This window comes from Mixophyes fleayi, chromosome 4 (assembly GCF_038048845.1).
Source record: "Mixophyes fleayi isolate aMixFle1 chromosome 4, aMixFle1.hap1, whole genome shotgun sequence".
In the NCBI taxonomy this organism is placed as follows: domain Eukaryota; kingdom Metazoa; phylum Chordata; class Amphibia; order Anura; family Limnodynastidae; genus Mixophyes; species Mixophyes fleayi.
Window position 1 is genome coordinate 227,649,865 of NC_134405.1, and position 14,222 is coordinate 227,664,086.

At 39.4% G+C, this 14,222-nt stretch overlaps 1 protein-coding gene across 2 annotated transcripts in view; it reads right to left on the reverse strand.

Annotated features, from left to right (window-relative positions):
* The window catches only part of EEA1 (early endosome antigen 1), a 107,008-nt gene extending 93,254 nt beyond the window's left edge, over positions 1-13,754 (reverse strand). The window contains exons 1-3 of one of the 2 annotated variants that reach the window (XM_075209394.1): positions 13,562-13,754; positions 6,463-6,549; positions 4,600-4,728 (exon numbers count right to left, since the gene is read on the reverse strand). In XM_075209394.1, the coding sequence (XP_075065495.1) occupies positions 4,600-4,728; positions 6,463-6,549; positions 13,562-13,585 (240 nt within the window). In that variant the 5' untranslated portion in view covers positions 13,586-13,754. The remainder of the gene's footprint in view (positions 1-4,599; positions 4,729-6,462; positions 6,550-13,561) is intronic. The other variant, XM_075209395.1, reaches the window with a different exon arrangement.
* Between the last annotated feature and the right edge of the window lie 468 nt (positions 13,755-14,222).

Consider the following 14,222-nt stretch of genomic DNA (forward strand, 5'->3'; position numbering starts at 1 on the left):
ATAAGGCTAGCATTCTACTCTCAGAAAGCATGACTGAATATCAAAGTAGATCCATTTAATTGGCCGTGAAAGTCAATTATTCACAGAATGTCTGCATGTAAAACACATTATTGCTATGATACTGCATTAGAATCTTGGAAACCAAACTGTGGTGTTTATGCCTAAAACCAGCTTAGTAATATTCCAGGGATCTGTGCCAGAGGACAAATGAAAGGATTTATACATAAAAAAAAATAAGCTCCTACGGGGAACAAAATTAAATTGTAATCTACGTATGAGGTAAAATAAACAAAAAGGTTACACATGTAAACAATAAAGTGCAGTTTTGAATACATAAACAAAAAAGATTGTGATAATACCAAATAAACAACAGATGGAATATGACTGTATGATAACTAGACACTGAATAAGAAAGCTTCCCGACCTCTTTGTTATCAGTAGTGGGCCATTCACACATCCATTTGGGAAAACATAATAGCACTCTAGGGACCACTACACCTCAAAACTCTTTTTTAGCTATGAAATAAGAAGGTAAAATACATTGTTCAGTGTAAACCTGACTTCCCACTGCTGCAAGGTAAAGCATTAGCACCCAGCTCCATTGCACACATCTCAGTTCCTCCCACATTTTAGGTGGTATGATATCACTGCCCCTGCCTAGTATATTAAGCCTTTAATATATATTAATATATATTAATGTCAAATAGTCAGTTTACTTGCTCTTTAAGGGTAAGCACTCTCTTAGTAAATGATAGGCAATATATGCAATATATTTTGATATAATGTTTTATAGATTTGGCCCTGGAAATGTCCCTATTATTCGGCATTGATCAATAGCAAAATACATTTTTTTTTTATGCATGCTGAATGCATCTATTCTATCCTTTAGACCAGGCCCGGCCGACCTATGGCTCTCCAGGTGTGAAACTACAACTCCCAGCATGCTCTGTAAGCTAGTAGACAGATAACAGCTGGCAGGGCATGCTGGGACTAGTTTACCACTACCGGAAGAGCCACAGGTTGGACAAACCTGCTCTACGCATTTTTTGTTCCATTCTATTCCAATGCAATAAACCAGGGGTGTCCAACCTTTTAGCTTCCCTGGGCCACATTGGAATGCGACGAGTTGGTTTGATCATCCAAAAACCATAGAAAACATAGTTAACATATATATATATATATATATATATATATATATATATATATATATATATATATATATATATGAGAAAAAAGTGAGATATATATATATACTTCTCAAAGTGCTGTCTGCCCTCAGGCTTCTCAAAGTGCTGTCTGCCCTCAGGCTTCTCAAAGTGCTGTCCCTGCCAGGCCTGCCGCCCAGTCCAGCCCTGCGGGCAAGCCTTCTGCCCAGTCCGGGCCTGCCCCCAAGTCTGCCGCCCAGTCCGGCCCTGCCCCCAAGTCTGACGCCCAGTCCGGGCCTGCCCCCAAGTCTGACGCCCAGTCCGGGCCTGCCCCCAAGTCTGCCGCCCAGTCCGGCCCTGCCCCCAAGTCTGACGCCCAGTCCGGGCCTGCCCCCAAGTCTGACGCCCAGTCCGGGCCTGCCCCCAAGTCTGACGCCCAGTCCGGGCCTGCCCCCAAGTCTGCCGCCCAGTCCGGGCCTGCCCCCAAGTCTGCCGCCCAGTCCGGGCCTGCCCCCAAGTCTGCCGCCCAGTCCGGGCCTGCCCCCAAGTCTGCCGCCCAGTCCGGGCCTGCCCCCAAGTCTGCCGCCCAGTCCGGGCCTGCCCCCAAGTCTGCCGCCCAGTCCGGGCCTGCCCCCAAGTCTGCCGCCCAGTCCGGGCCTGCCCCCAAGTCTGCCGCCCAGTCCGGGCCTGCCCCCAAGTCTGCCGCCCAGTCCGGGCCTGCCCCCAAGTCTGCCGCCCAGTCCGGGCCTGCCCCCAAGTCTGCCGCCCAGTCCGGGCCTGCCCCCAAGTCTGCCGCCCAGTCCGGGCCTGCCGCCAAGTCTGCCGCCCAGTCCGGGCCTGCCGCCAAGTCGTCTGCCAAGTCCCAGCCATCTGTTGCTGAGGGTGCAAACTCTGAGCCATTGCCTTTCTTTGAGGGGCACATTTCCCAACTTTGTGCCCTTCTGAAATTTGCTGCCTCTTATATGCCCTCCATACCAGAGCTTGTTAACAACCCTAAGGGACGGGTACTGTTCCTTATTTCATATTTTAAAGGAGAAGCTTTGGAATGGGCAAATCCATTTATTGAAACGGATCATTCCATACTATGGGACTTACAACTGTTTGTTGAGGCAGTAATCGAAAAGTTTTCTCCAAACCCTGCAGTGCCATCTTGCGGGGCCTCTACATTATCAGCAGTACCACCCATCTCACCTGGCCAAGTGATACCTTTGTGCTCCTCCCAGTTGGCGCAGATCCCAACTCCATGGAAGGCCCGTAAGAGAGGAGGACGTAAAAAGAAAGGAGGTTCTACGGTGCTTCAACTTCCATCTGGCATGGTCTCCTTTGCCTCTCCACCCATGGACGAGGACTTTTCTGCCGGGCCCCCAATTCTGGACTATGATTCTGATAAATTCAGACATTGGTGGTAATTTGGGCGTCTGGAATCCGCCCTTAAGGGAGGGGGTACTGTCACGATCCGCCTGGCAGCTTCTACCTTTTGGACTTTATTATTTATATTTGTTCTTTTTATGTGTTTGCAGCAGTACCTCTGATGTCCAGAGGTGCCGCTATTGTGCATTAAGGGTTAACTTTTCTGTTCTCCAATTATTCCATGCACCTGGGTGTTGTCTCTTTTTCCCTTTATATACCTGTTACTCCCAGAACACAGGGCTGGTTATTGTTGTCCCATCATGTGATGTCATATCCTTGTTGCAACCTGTGGATTCTTCCTCCTGCCTTGCTCCTCTGGTTCATGCCTGCTTGGAACCTGTTCATACATCCTGCTTCCCTGCATTAGCTGTTTACCTGCTGGTTTCTGAACATTCTTATTATTTCCTGCATCAGCTTGCACCTGGTATTTACTACTGCTCTCGATTACCTGCTGTTTATACTTTTCTGCAAATAAACAGAGTGTTTTCACTATATTCGTGACTCCTAGCTGTACTCCGGTTGTAACCGTGACAGCCGCAAACTGAGTACGAGACATAATGAACCTGCGAGTGATTTTTCCACTGTTCAACTGCTCTAAAGCACATTGCTAAGGCTTCCGGTTTACTTAGTGTACCACGATTGAGGTTGCAAGGGACATCAATATTTTATAGAGTGAGGAGTTCCTTGTCCAATGCTGTTGTTATAGTATTGTTGTAGTGATACACAGGCAAGTTGGAGCAAGATTAAGTATAAAGTAGAAGTAGAAGGTGGTCAGGGGCTAAAGAAGCTGAAAGCTCTATGTTTTGAGAATTATATTAATAATGTACTCTATGTCTATTAAAAAGGACTAAAACATAAAATGTAATTTACAACAGAGAGCACAAATACATTAAGGAACTTTTAGATAAGTGTTTGCCTATGATTATTTTTTTTACCTTGTAGGAATTCACAGCCTTTGAAGGATACAATTACAGTTGCTTTCACACATCCCATATTAGCCAAGGATTATATTATGCATGATCCCACAAATAAAGTACATCAAGGGCCTGATTCATTAAGGGTCCTGGACAAAACCATGTTACAATGCAAGGGGTGAAAATTAGATTTCGGTTTTGCACATAAGTTAAATACTGACTGTTTTTTCATGTAGCACACAAATATCAACTTTAAATTTCAATGTACAAATAAGCTATCAAGTATTTGTGTGCTACATGAAAAAACAGTCAGTATTTAACTTATGTGCAAAACCGAAATCTAATTTTCACCCCTTGCATTGTAACATGGTTTTGTCCAGGAGACTTAAATAAGAAACTTCTTAATTTAAGTTCCTTAATGAATCAGGCCCCAAGTACACATTTCCAAATGATTTCAGACAAAATCATATCCTATTCAGCACATGCATATGAATCAACAGGGTCAACGAGAGCTACAGATGGCTTTGGTCTTTAACAAAAATATCCCCAAAATTTGTTTTAATTTGTACAGTGAGGTGATGGGTAAGCAATCCACTATTTACTGAACTAAAAAAGGATGGGTGGCACAGCATAGTAGTAGTTGTAGTACAGGTGAGTAGTGTGGGCCATTTTTTTTTTATTATTCATCTACTGTAATTCTATCAAATCTGCAAGATAAAAGTTCTTAATCAGCATGGATCATGTGTAAAAAAACAACAAACAAACAAAAAAAAAAAAAAAAAACACTCAGCACCACAACCTCCCTTAAATACAAAGAATTGGTCTCAAAACTTAGATTAATTGTAACATCACAAGTTCAGTTAATAATTACACTTTAAGCCTGTTATGCAATTAAAACACTATATGAAAAGCAAAAATAATAAGGCAGCCACAGACAGACCAATAAAGAGAAATAATATTTGCAAGGATCGCAAGGATGCAGATCTATAGGAGTACAATGAAGAGAATAGGTCTTTGTAATTAACATAGTGTCAAAGCTAGCGTTTCTAAGGTGATTCAAGGACAGAGAAACTAAACACACCAAAGCGAGGAAGCTAGTCCATTTGAGTTGAGAAACATAAAGGACCCACAGTTACAACAGGAAGGTCACTGGATGGCTGTTGTTCCCTTGTTCCTGAGGCCACATGCTCACTCTGGTAATGTTCAGCAAGCTCAGGGGCAGTGACATACATGATCATGCATGCAGGACAGATGAACCCCTGTGGAATGACAAACTTTAAGGAATATATAAGTACCGTCCAGAAACTTTTAGGCGATATATTCAATTACTATGGAACAATGATCAGTTGGACCTCATATATCTCAATAGATTGGTTTTATAGGTTAATGCAGTGATGGGCAATCCAATATCATTCAAGGGCCAAATGTGCAGCCCTCCTGACCCCAAGAAAACGCCACACATTACCCTTAAGTTCATAACACCTTCGGCACCCCCACGTCACTCATCCCAAAATGCACAGATATGCTCCAAAATATCACCACATTCCCAACAGGTCTGTCCCTGCACAGTCCCCCGCACATCACTTACCTGCATAATAGCTGCTCGCAGAGCATAGAGGAAGTAAATGTAGTCCACAATACACTAATTCCTACTTTTTTCCGATTGGTTGTGCTTCGTGACCTTACTGCAATGTGCAGAGGAGATCACATGACGAGGAAGCCAGAATACCATTCACTCTGCTTGCAGAGCATAAGTGATATCGGGAGCAGCAGGTGAATGCTTGGTGGGCTGTCTGCTGCCCATTACTGGGTTAATGAGTGCCATAAAAGTATTTTGGAAAAGGCCTTTGGGAAAATACTACTGGAATCATTTAATTGATGTTGTGTAATGGTTAAATCTTTGGTAGGAATTAAAATCTCTAAAAACAAATAGGCAACTCCTGAGAAATAAATGGATAATTTATCAAGATCTATTATCAAAGAAAACTATTTTAAGCCAGAGTAATAAACATGAATGATCTGTCTTAGTGGTCATGAATATATTACAGTCCAAATTCTAAACAAATATTAAAAAGAACATGCATCTAAGATTTCAAAAGTGCCTTAGGCCTCCTTCTAATGATCCCACACTGCATAGTGCCCCTACAAACACCCCAGCAGTGCCACATGCCTCCTAAAATACTCCCAAACTTTACAGTGCCCTGCCAAGACTCCACAGGTCCGCTATGACGCACCCACAATACACAGTGCTGGGCCCCTGCCAAGATTCCAGCAGTGTCACAAGCTATGATGCATCCACAAGGCACAGTGCTGGGCCACTGCCAACACTCCAGCAGTGTCACAGGCTATGATGCATCCACAAGGCACAGTGCTGGGCCACTGCAAAGACTCCAGCCGTATCACAGGCTATGATGCATCCACAAGGCACAGTGCTGGGCCACTGCCAAGACTCCAGCAGTGTCACACTGCTCCCACATGATGGGACCTCATTCAGTGCAGGGGACCCCCAACCAAGGATCCCGCAGCATAAAAAGCACACCTCAGTGCAGTGGGGCCTTATCAATCTGAATACATAGACTTGTTACATGACGTAATTAGTCTTTAAAGGCAAACATAGAATAGGTGTTTCTTAACATAAATATGCAATTTGTTTGCTCTCTGTTTACCTCGCTGAATATACTATAGTTTGATTATTGTGCTATGTCCATAACCTTTTTATTAACTGTCTGAAATAAGCATTAAGGTTACTGTTCTGCTTTTGCCTGTTTCAATTTTGCAATATCATTTCTCTACACTTTTGCTGTATACCAAAATTCTGAAATGCAGATTAAAATATGCAACTTGTTAGTGTTACATTTATTTAATTTTGTAAAGAATGTGATAACAACAATAACCTAAAGGTCATTATCAGAGCCAAACATAGTGAGTATTTAGTGATCTATATTGTAGCTGTAAAGGCAAAACAAACAAAGAAAATAATCACAGTAATTTACCTCTGAAGTACTTTCATTGTTAACTGTGTTTCCAGGTGTTGCTGAAGATTCAGATTCAGAATTCTGTGAGCCTACTCTCCCCGGAGTCTGAAATACAGGAACAAATAAAATACCCATATTAATGTATGACAAATTTATCCAAATTTTGGACATATTCTGTTTATAAAATATATACAATTGGTTGGGGAAGGAAAATATACAATGTATTCACTGATAAACAATAATTATTGACAGCAAGGGACAAACTGTCCACCCCAAACTCAGGTGACAAGTGTACTAAATATATTCAGGGAAGGATCTTTGCCTACATATGCACTGCATGAAAACACACACACACACACACACACACACACACACACACACACACACACACACACACACACCTCCTTCCGCCCCTCCATTAATACCCCCAGGGGTTACCTTTTTCCCTTGACTGGTATGAACTAAATCACTATCTAAAAATAAAATTTCCTATATATAACCTGCAATAGCAATAACATTCACCACCATCCTTAAAGCCTAATTACAACTTCTTTATGTCACAAACAGTATATTATTTTAGTATATGATTACAATTCACACCACAGACCATCAAATCGCAAGAAGGAAACTAATTCTAGCCAAACAGGTTTGCAAAAAATATGTATTATTTCATCTCTATAGAACCTTGGTGAATGAAGATAATGTACGAAAAAGCTGTCCTATGGGTAGACTATGTAAATACAATGATTTTCTTCCATTGCGACAAAGCAATGGAAGAAAACAATAATACCCAATAATGATATGTGCAGGATGTTCGCATGGCTTTAAAACATTGACAAGTGACACATTTTTAACCTTGTGACAATATATAAGCTACGATGACCACTAGAACATATTTTTTAATTTCCCATTGCAGTTGCCATAAATTAATAGGAGCAAAGTTCCAATTCACTATTATAAAATTAGAGGTTTGTGAGTACATACAAATCACAAGTGAAACAAAATATGTATTTAAATATACCACGATACATTAACATTAAAGTGGTAAAATGTTTTATAAAAATTAATGTCAATAAGAACCTTTTATCCTATTTTATATCCTGACATGACGTTCCTCCTCTATTCCGCTGGTTTAAAAAAAAAATGTTACAAGCATCACACTTTCTAATCAAATAATTTAGGGCTTTTTTTAAAAGCATTTAAATGTGCTGTAGAACATAGCAACTAAAATCGGTCATATTAGTTGCATTGTTTAATATAATAAATAAAGCTAACATTTGATTGGTTACAATAATCGTGTGCACATTGCACTGTATAGCCACAAAAAGGTTTGTCTATGCTGGTGTTGCGTACAAGAATGTAATGTAAAAATATCTGTTTACAATATTTTCTGCATATACCTCCTGTTACCTAAGGGGTATATTTACTAAACTGCATGTTTGAAAAAGTGGAGATGTTGCCTATAGCAACCAATCAGATTCTAGTTATCATTTTGTAGAATGTACTAAATAAATGATAGCTAGAATCTGATTGGTTGCTCTAGGTAACATCTCCACTTTTTCAAACCCGCAGTTTAGTAAATATACCCCTATGAGAGGTTTTTAGTCACCAAGTAAACCACAAGATAGGATGCCATCCATATATGAACGCTATCGCTTTTCTAGCTATAAAAATGCCAGCATTCATAATGCTGAAACTGCTCCATGCGGACACATTAAAGAAAACGGTGAAGCTCATGTCCTGTCATGAGAAGCAGTTAAGCTGCTACATACAACATTTTCTGAGTGTAATTGCTCCCGTGTGACAGGGGATGAGCATTTCATATTTACTTCAATGTGTCAACATGGATGTGAATGAAATGAATGCCAGCGCTTTGCTAACTGGATAAACGCTAGTGTTCAAAGTGCAGGTTAGACACCACCCTTTGTGAGGATTACTGAAACATTTTATTATTATTATTTCTAGTTGTAAATGACTCTGACTTTCCAAATAATCAACGTACTGCACCCATCATTTGCAAATGTCAAATGTCAATTTCATTTTCTCATGAGTCATAATCCAAGCTGCAAACTGTGTTGAAAAAGAAGAGCTGTTTGCTATATATATATATATATATATATATAACAATCACAATATTCAAAGTTTTATGTACCCTAAGGTATAGAGTACAAACATACATTTTTATCTACAGAAATAAATACTTTGAAGTTAGGTTTAAGTAATTTTATTATTTTAATGTTCATTGAAATACACATGAATGAGTTAATCAACACACACAACTTATTTTTGTTTTGCTTTTATAAGTGGACATTTCCCCTATAAGCTACATATTCCCAATAAACCTTCTTTCAACAAGTAGAACCAACAGGCTGCTCCGTCTTATCCAATCACCTCCATTGTCAACTATCAACTCCATTGGCAACTATTGCTAAAAAAAATTGTTTTCCTTAGTATTTGCCTACACATAAGGGTAGGTTCAATTAGCCGAGAGGTGCCTCCAGACATCGCCACTATGGGGACACAAGGGAAAATGAGAGTAGATAATAAATAAAGCTAACATTCGATTGGTTACAACAATCTTGAAAAAAAAAAAAAAAAAAGCATATAAATTCAAGTTGCCATCATAATATTATATACCAACTTTTGTAACCAGTACCTGAAAATATTTTAAAAATGTAAAAGAGAGAGAGAGGAAGAGTCTCATTTTCAATGATAAATATTATTATAAATATGTTACACCTTGAGTGTGCTGGTTATTGCAGTTGTTTACTGTTGCTCATCACACATAAAGGCACTCAATCTTTTACAGTAGAAATGTACAAATGAAGCTGCGTTCTGCTTTTTATTTACCCAACTAATATTTTTTAGAAGCAGAATACTAGTTTGTAACCATTTAAGTGTTTCAATTTTACAGTGTATACATAATTACCCTTTTAAATGATTTATTGCCAATAGGGATAATCCATCAACTATGTTTCTAAAGACCCTCCAATCACAGAACATTTTTACCATTTTCCAGGTATTAAGGATGTTGTTTGTTTCCCCTATTAATCATAAAGGAAGTAAAAGCTTTAAGTCATTACAAGACAGTCATTGTGATTAATAAAAGGCTGTACTTCCAGGGTTTCTCAATATAATGGTTTAAAAAACACCCTTAATACAAGCTGGCACGCGTAAAAGGCCTACTAATAACATTCACACATAAATATGTAAATGTTTCAGGAGCTTATTAGAACTGAGGATATTTCAGAAAAAGTTGTTATGAGAGATGAGCTAAATTTTCAAAATTGTTCTACAAACTAATCGCCTCTTGATGCAAAATTTTGACAGTTCGGCTTCTCAGTTCAACCCCAAACAAACCGCAGAATGAACTTGACAGTTAAAGTCCCAGCTCTATAAAGGCTGCAAAATGTGAATTTACAGATAAAGTGAAGCAAGAATTGAACATCACATCTCTGCTGAATGGCCTGTTCATCATCATCATCATCAGCTACACTAATTCCACAGCGCTGTACAGATAAACTCACTCACATCAGTCCCTGCCCCATTGGTGCTTGCAGTCCAAATTCCCTAACAGAGACAGAGACAGAGACAGAGACAGACTAGGGTCAATTTGATAGCAGCCAACTAACCTACAAGTATGTTTTTGGAGTGTGGAAGGAAACCCAAACCACACCACAAAATACGGTACACGCAAAATTTTGAAGCAACTTTGCTCATCTCTAGTTTTGATTGTAGACTTCTATTCGAGATCTGCATGAGGAATGTTGATCCTTTAAGAAAGACCCCTTGTGTTTTAGGCTTAGCGTCCCTTTAAGTGATAAGATCAAATGTATCATTCTTAGCCCATACTAGCTCATGGAATGATAGATTGATAATCTAACTCCAACCTCATTAAGTGCAATTTGATTTTGCAATAGGAATAGAATAAAATGCCTTGCTCAACGAAAGGAGAGGTCAGAGTTCAGCAGCCAGCCAGCACATCAAGTCATGAATAGCATTTCCTTGCAAGAATCCAGAAACTATCTAAAGTCCATGTGTTAGTCATACAAAGCAATGTAGACATGAACAGGCGTGGTGACTAATCACTGCAGACAGAATGCATCCTGGGAGTAGGAGACAACTGTATCAGTATTTAAAGATATTCCACAAAGCAGAACTCCACTTTCTCCAAAAGATCATGGATATTTGCCCAGGGAAAATATACTCTATGTAGAAAAGGATTTACATTTGTATGCTTCTATACATATTTGGCAAAACATATTGCCACAGGTTATTCTTCACGGAGCTCTATATTCCTCTATATGCGAAAAGGAATTCCCAGTAAGACATTTTAAAATAAGCATCCCTCAGTTCCCTTTTTCATTCAACACGACATAAAAGGGTAGTTGCTTTAAAAACAATAAAAGGGAAAACTGTTATATTTTACTATAATATAATAATACTAGTGCACATATATTAAATTACATCACCTAGTGTTGTATAATGCACTATTTATTTAAAAAAAAAAAAATGTAATCAGCATATTTAAAGCACCTTCCACAATTAAATGTTTTTAATATGTGAAACACATAACAGTTTCAAAAACCTGGAACGAATCGGAAACAAATGAACAAAGACAGCAATGCTGAAAAGGAAAATGGATGCCCTGTCCAATAAGTTCCATGGGGAGAGTGTGATTCAACAGTCAGAATTAGTAACATACTGAGAGCACAGACAATTTGTGCTCATCGTCAGGCAGTATTAGGATGCCCAGCCCTGAAACGATATATAATGCATCATCCAAAAGAACAAACAATGATTCAGGCCGGCACTTTTGGCAGACCAAGTAAAGATAATACGTTCAGTTTAGTAAAGAACATTTATGCATATATTGTTTATTTTCCAAAAATCTCTGTTTTTAATATTGTTAATTTCTACAACCTTTCTATCCTATACTTGCTGTCTGCACTGCCAGAAAGCAAACGCAATCTGCTGACTGTGAAGTTAGGTCATGGAGGGGTATCCCCCACAACAGGGGGGGGTGTGGGAATGGAGGAATGTGTTCTTAACTGTCAGAGGTTGTACAAACCCTTTAAATAGATCAGACAGTCAATAGATCAAATGCAGCTCTACAGAGTTCAGTGTGACCTGACAGAATGGAGCAGCAGTTTCCAGAACTGTCAGTTTGTACGATTAGCCACAATTATGGCCATATACATTTAATCACACATGAATAAAGCCACTCATAAAACTGGTTAATGAAATAAAAGACAATGCTTTTAAAATTATTTTGTACTACTGGGCAGATAAATAAATTTGTCCGTGTGCAATTAAGAGTGATGGTAAAAACGGTCTATCTTTAACGGGGTAGTCAACTTTGGAACTGCCTCACCTGTGTAGCTCTATTGTCTGCCCGCTGTCAAACACCACAGTCTCTCTGCTTGCATCGGGAAACTGTGATGGTCCCTATTAAATATTGTTCAGTAAAATATTGATTGTATTGACATTACTTTGAACTCATAGCACATAGCTGCAATCTGTCCCTAGTTTTTAAGTATTTGTGTAAGTTTTTCAAAACTGATCAGCAGCATAGTATCACACTTCTGGATGTAGGTAATATTCTCAATATCTGGTGCTATTGCATATTCTGTGGAGATTATCTAAAATAAAATATTATGAACATATTGATTGGTCATGTTATGATAAAAGTTGTAGCACAAATATGCCACCTAAACACGATTCATGATATTTTTATATGCACTAAAACCCATTAACCCATTAGCAGTGTCCATAAACACTGTATTTAAATATATATATATATATATATATATATATAACACTATATTTACTATTCAAGAAAATTACTCCTGGAAATGTAACATCATACAATAGAAAAAAAATCCTAGATCTGTATAACCATGAATGGTATAGGGCAGCAAAGAGCCCAAGTGGTTAGCACTTCTGCCTTACAGCACTGCGTTCAATTCCCAACCATGGCCTTATCTGTAAGGAGTTTGTATGTTCTCTCCGTGTTTGCGTGGGTTTCCTCCGGTTTCCTCCCACACACCAAAAACATACTAGTAGGTTAGTTGGCTGCTAACAAATTGACCCTTGTCTGTGTGTCTATCTATCTGTGTGTGTATGTTAGGGAATTTAGACTGTAATCCCCAATGGGGCAGGGACTGATGTGAGCGAGTTCTCTGTACAGCGCTGCGGAATTAGTGGCGCTATATAAATAAATGGTAATAATAATAATAATAATAATAGCAACATTGTTCCACTGATTTCAAACAAACACAAATGGAGATTTCTAAAATAATCTTGATGTTCATCCAGATCAATGATGCTGTACAGTATTAGCATATCTTGATGTACATTAACATTATATATAATTCACATTATTTGCTTTGTTTCCTCACCTTGATAAAAAAAAACACAAGTGATTCTAATCCACGTATAAACCCCTGTTCATAATATCTTTATAAACTGGAATTTCTGAAGTCATCAATTCAATGTTCATGAGGAAAAGTTGTATTATAAGGAATAACCCCCCCCCCCCTTTGTAAATTATTGTGGCTATTAAAAGTCACCCAGAGATCCATATCCTCTATAAACAGCACTTGTCATAAGGTCACAGAACTTTGTTGTGGCTATTAATAACCACCTAATTTACACAAGAGGTACATTTTTCCTTACAACACTCAGGAGCGTAGACAGTTGCTAGGTCCCATAAAATAAGTACTAGCACTGAACAATATAACTCGGCAAGGAAAGATTACCTGCAGACCATAAACAAATACAGCTCCACAAGGAAAGGGTAGATACAGGCCACACACAACATTACTTGGTAAAGATTTCAGGGCCTACAATGAACAGATTTAATGAAGATTATATAGATCTCATGAATAGAGCTGTCAGCAGGCCCTGCAGATCATGTGATCCTAACACAAAAAGGAAACATATGATCCAAACACTCCACACCCGGAGCGGGCCGAGTATATAAACACTATGTACAAGGTGCAGCCCCAGACATAACGCTGCAGTACCCGCAGACATACACACAGACCGGGCCCAGGCATTACACTCAGCACTAGGAAGTGTCATTCATGTGGGGTGGCCCTGCACCAGGTCTCACCAGCTGCAGTATCCTCCTGAACATGGCTGTGGCAGTCACTCCAGGACCTCTGGTAGCACACTGCGGGGGCGGAAGCTGCTGGAGGCGGCTGTCACACAGACCTCGGCCTTCGCTTTCCTATTTCTTTACAGGGCAGACCACACAGGCATAGAGAATATGTCTTTTCTTCTCGATCATTCAAACCAACGACAATGTTTACACTCCAAACCTGCACCTCTGTCAAACTCCGAGCTTGGGTTCTCTAGTGCCACCTAGCAGACCTCCTATATCCCAACGTGTACATGCTGCAAAATACTAGATGAACCTTTGCATCAAGGCTTTTTCTGATTAAAAAAATAATTAAGCAACATTTTTTTTATCACTAAAAAATAGTAAGGAAATTGTGCATCCTAAAGTCTTCTGATTTTTTTAAGATGATTGAATTGTGCGGATTATATTTGTGAAATTAAAGCTTAATCAGGTCAGGACAAAATTGTAATGTGTGTGTGTGAAGTAGAGATGCTCAGGCTCGGTTTTGCCGAGAACCAAACACACCCGAACTTAGCAGATCCGAGTACCAGCTCGGTACTTTCGCACGCCCTTAGAATTGAAAACGAAGCAAAACATCATTGGTACATCATCAGATCTCCGATCTCGCGAGCTTTGGATTCTATAAGTACCA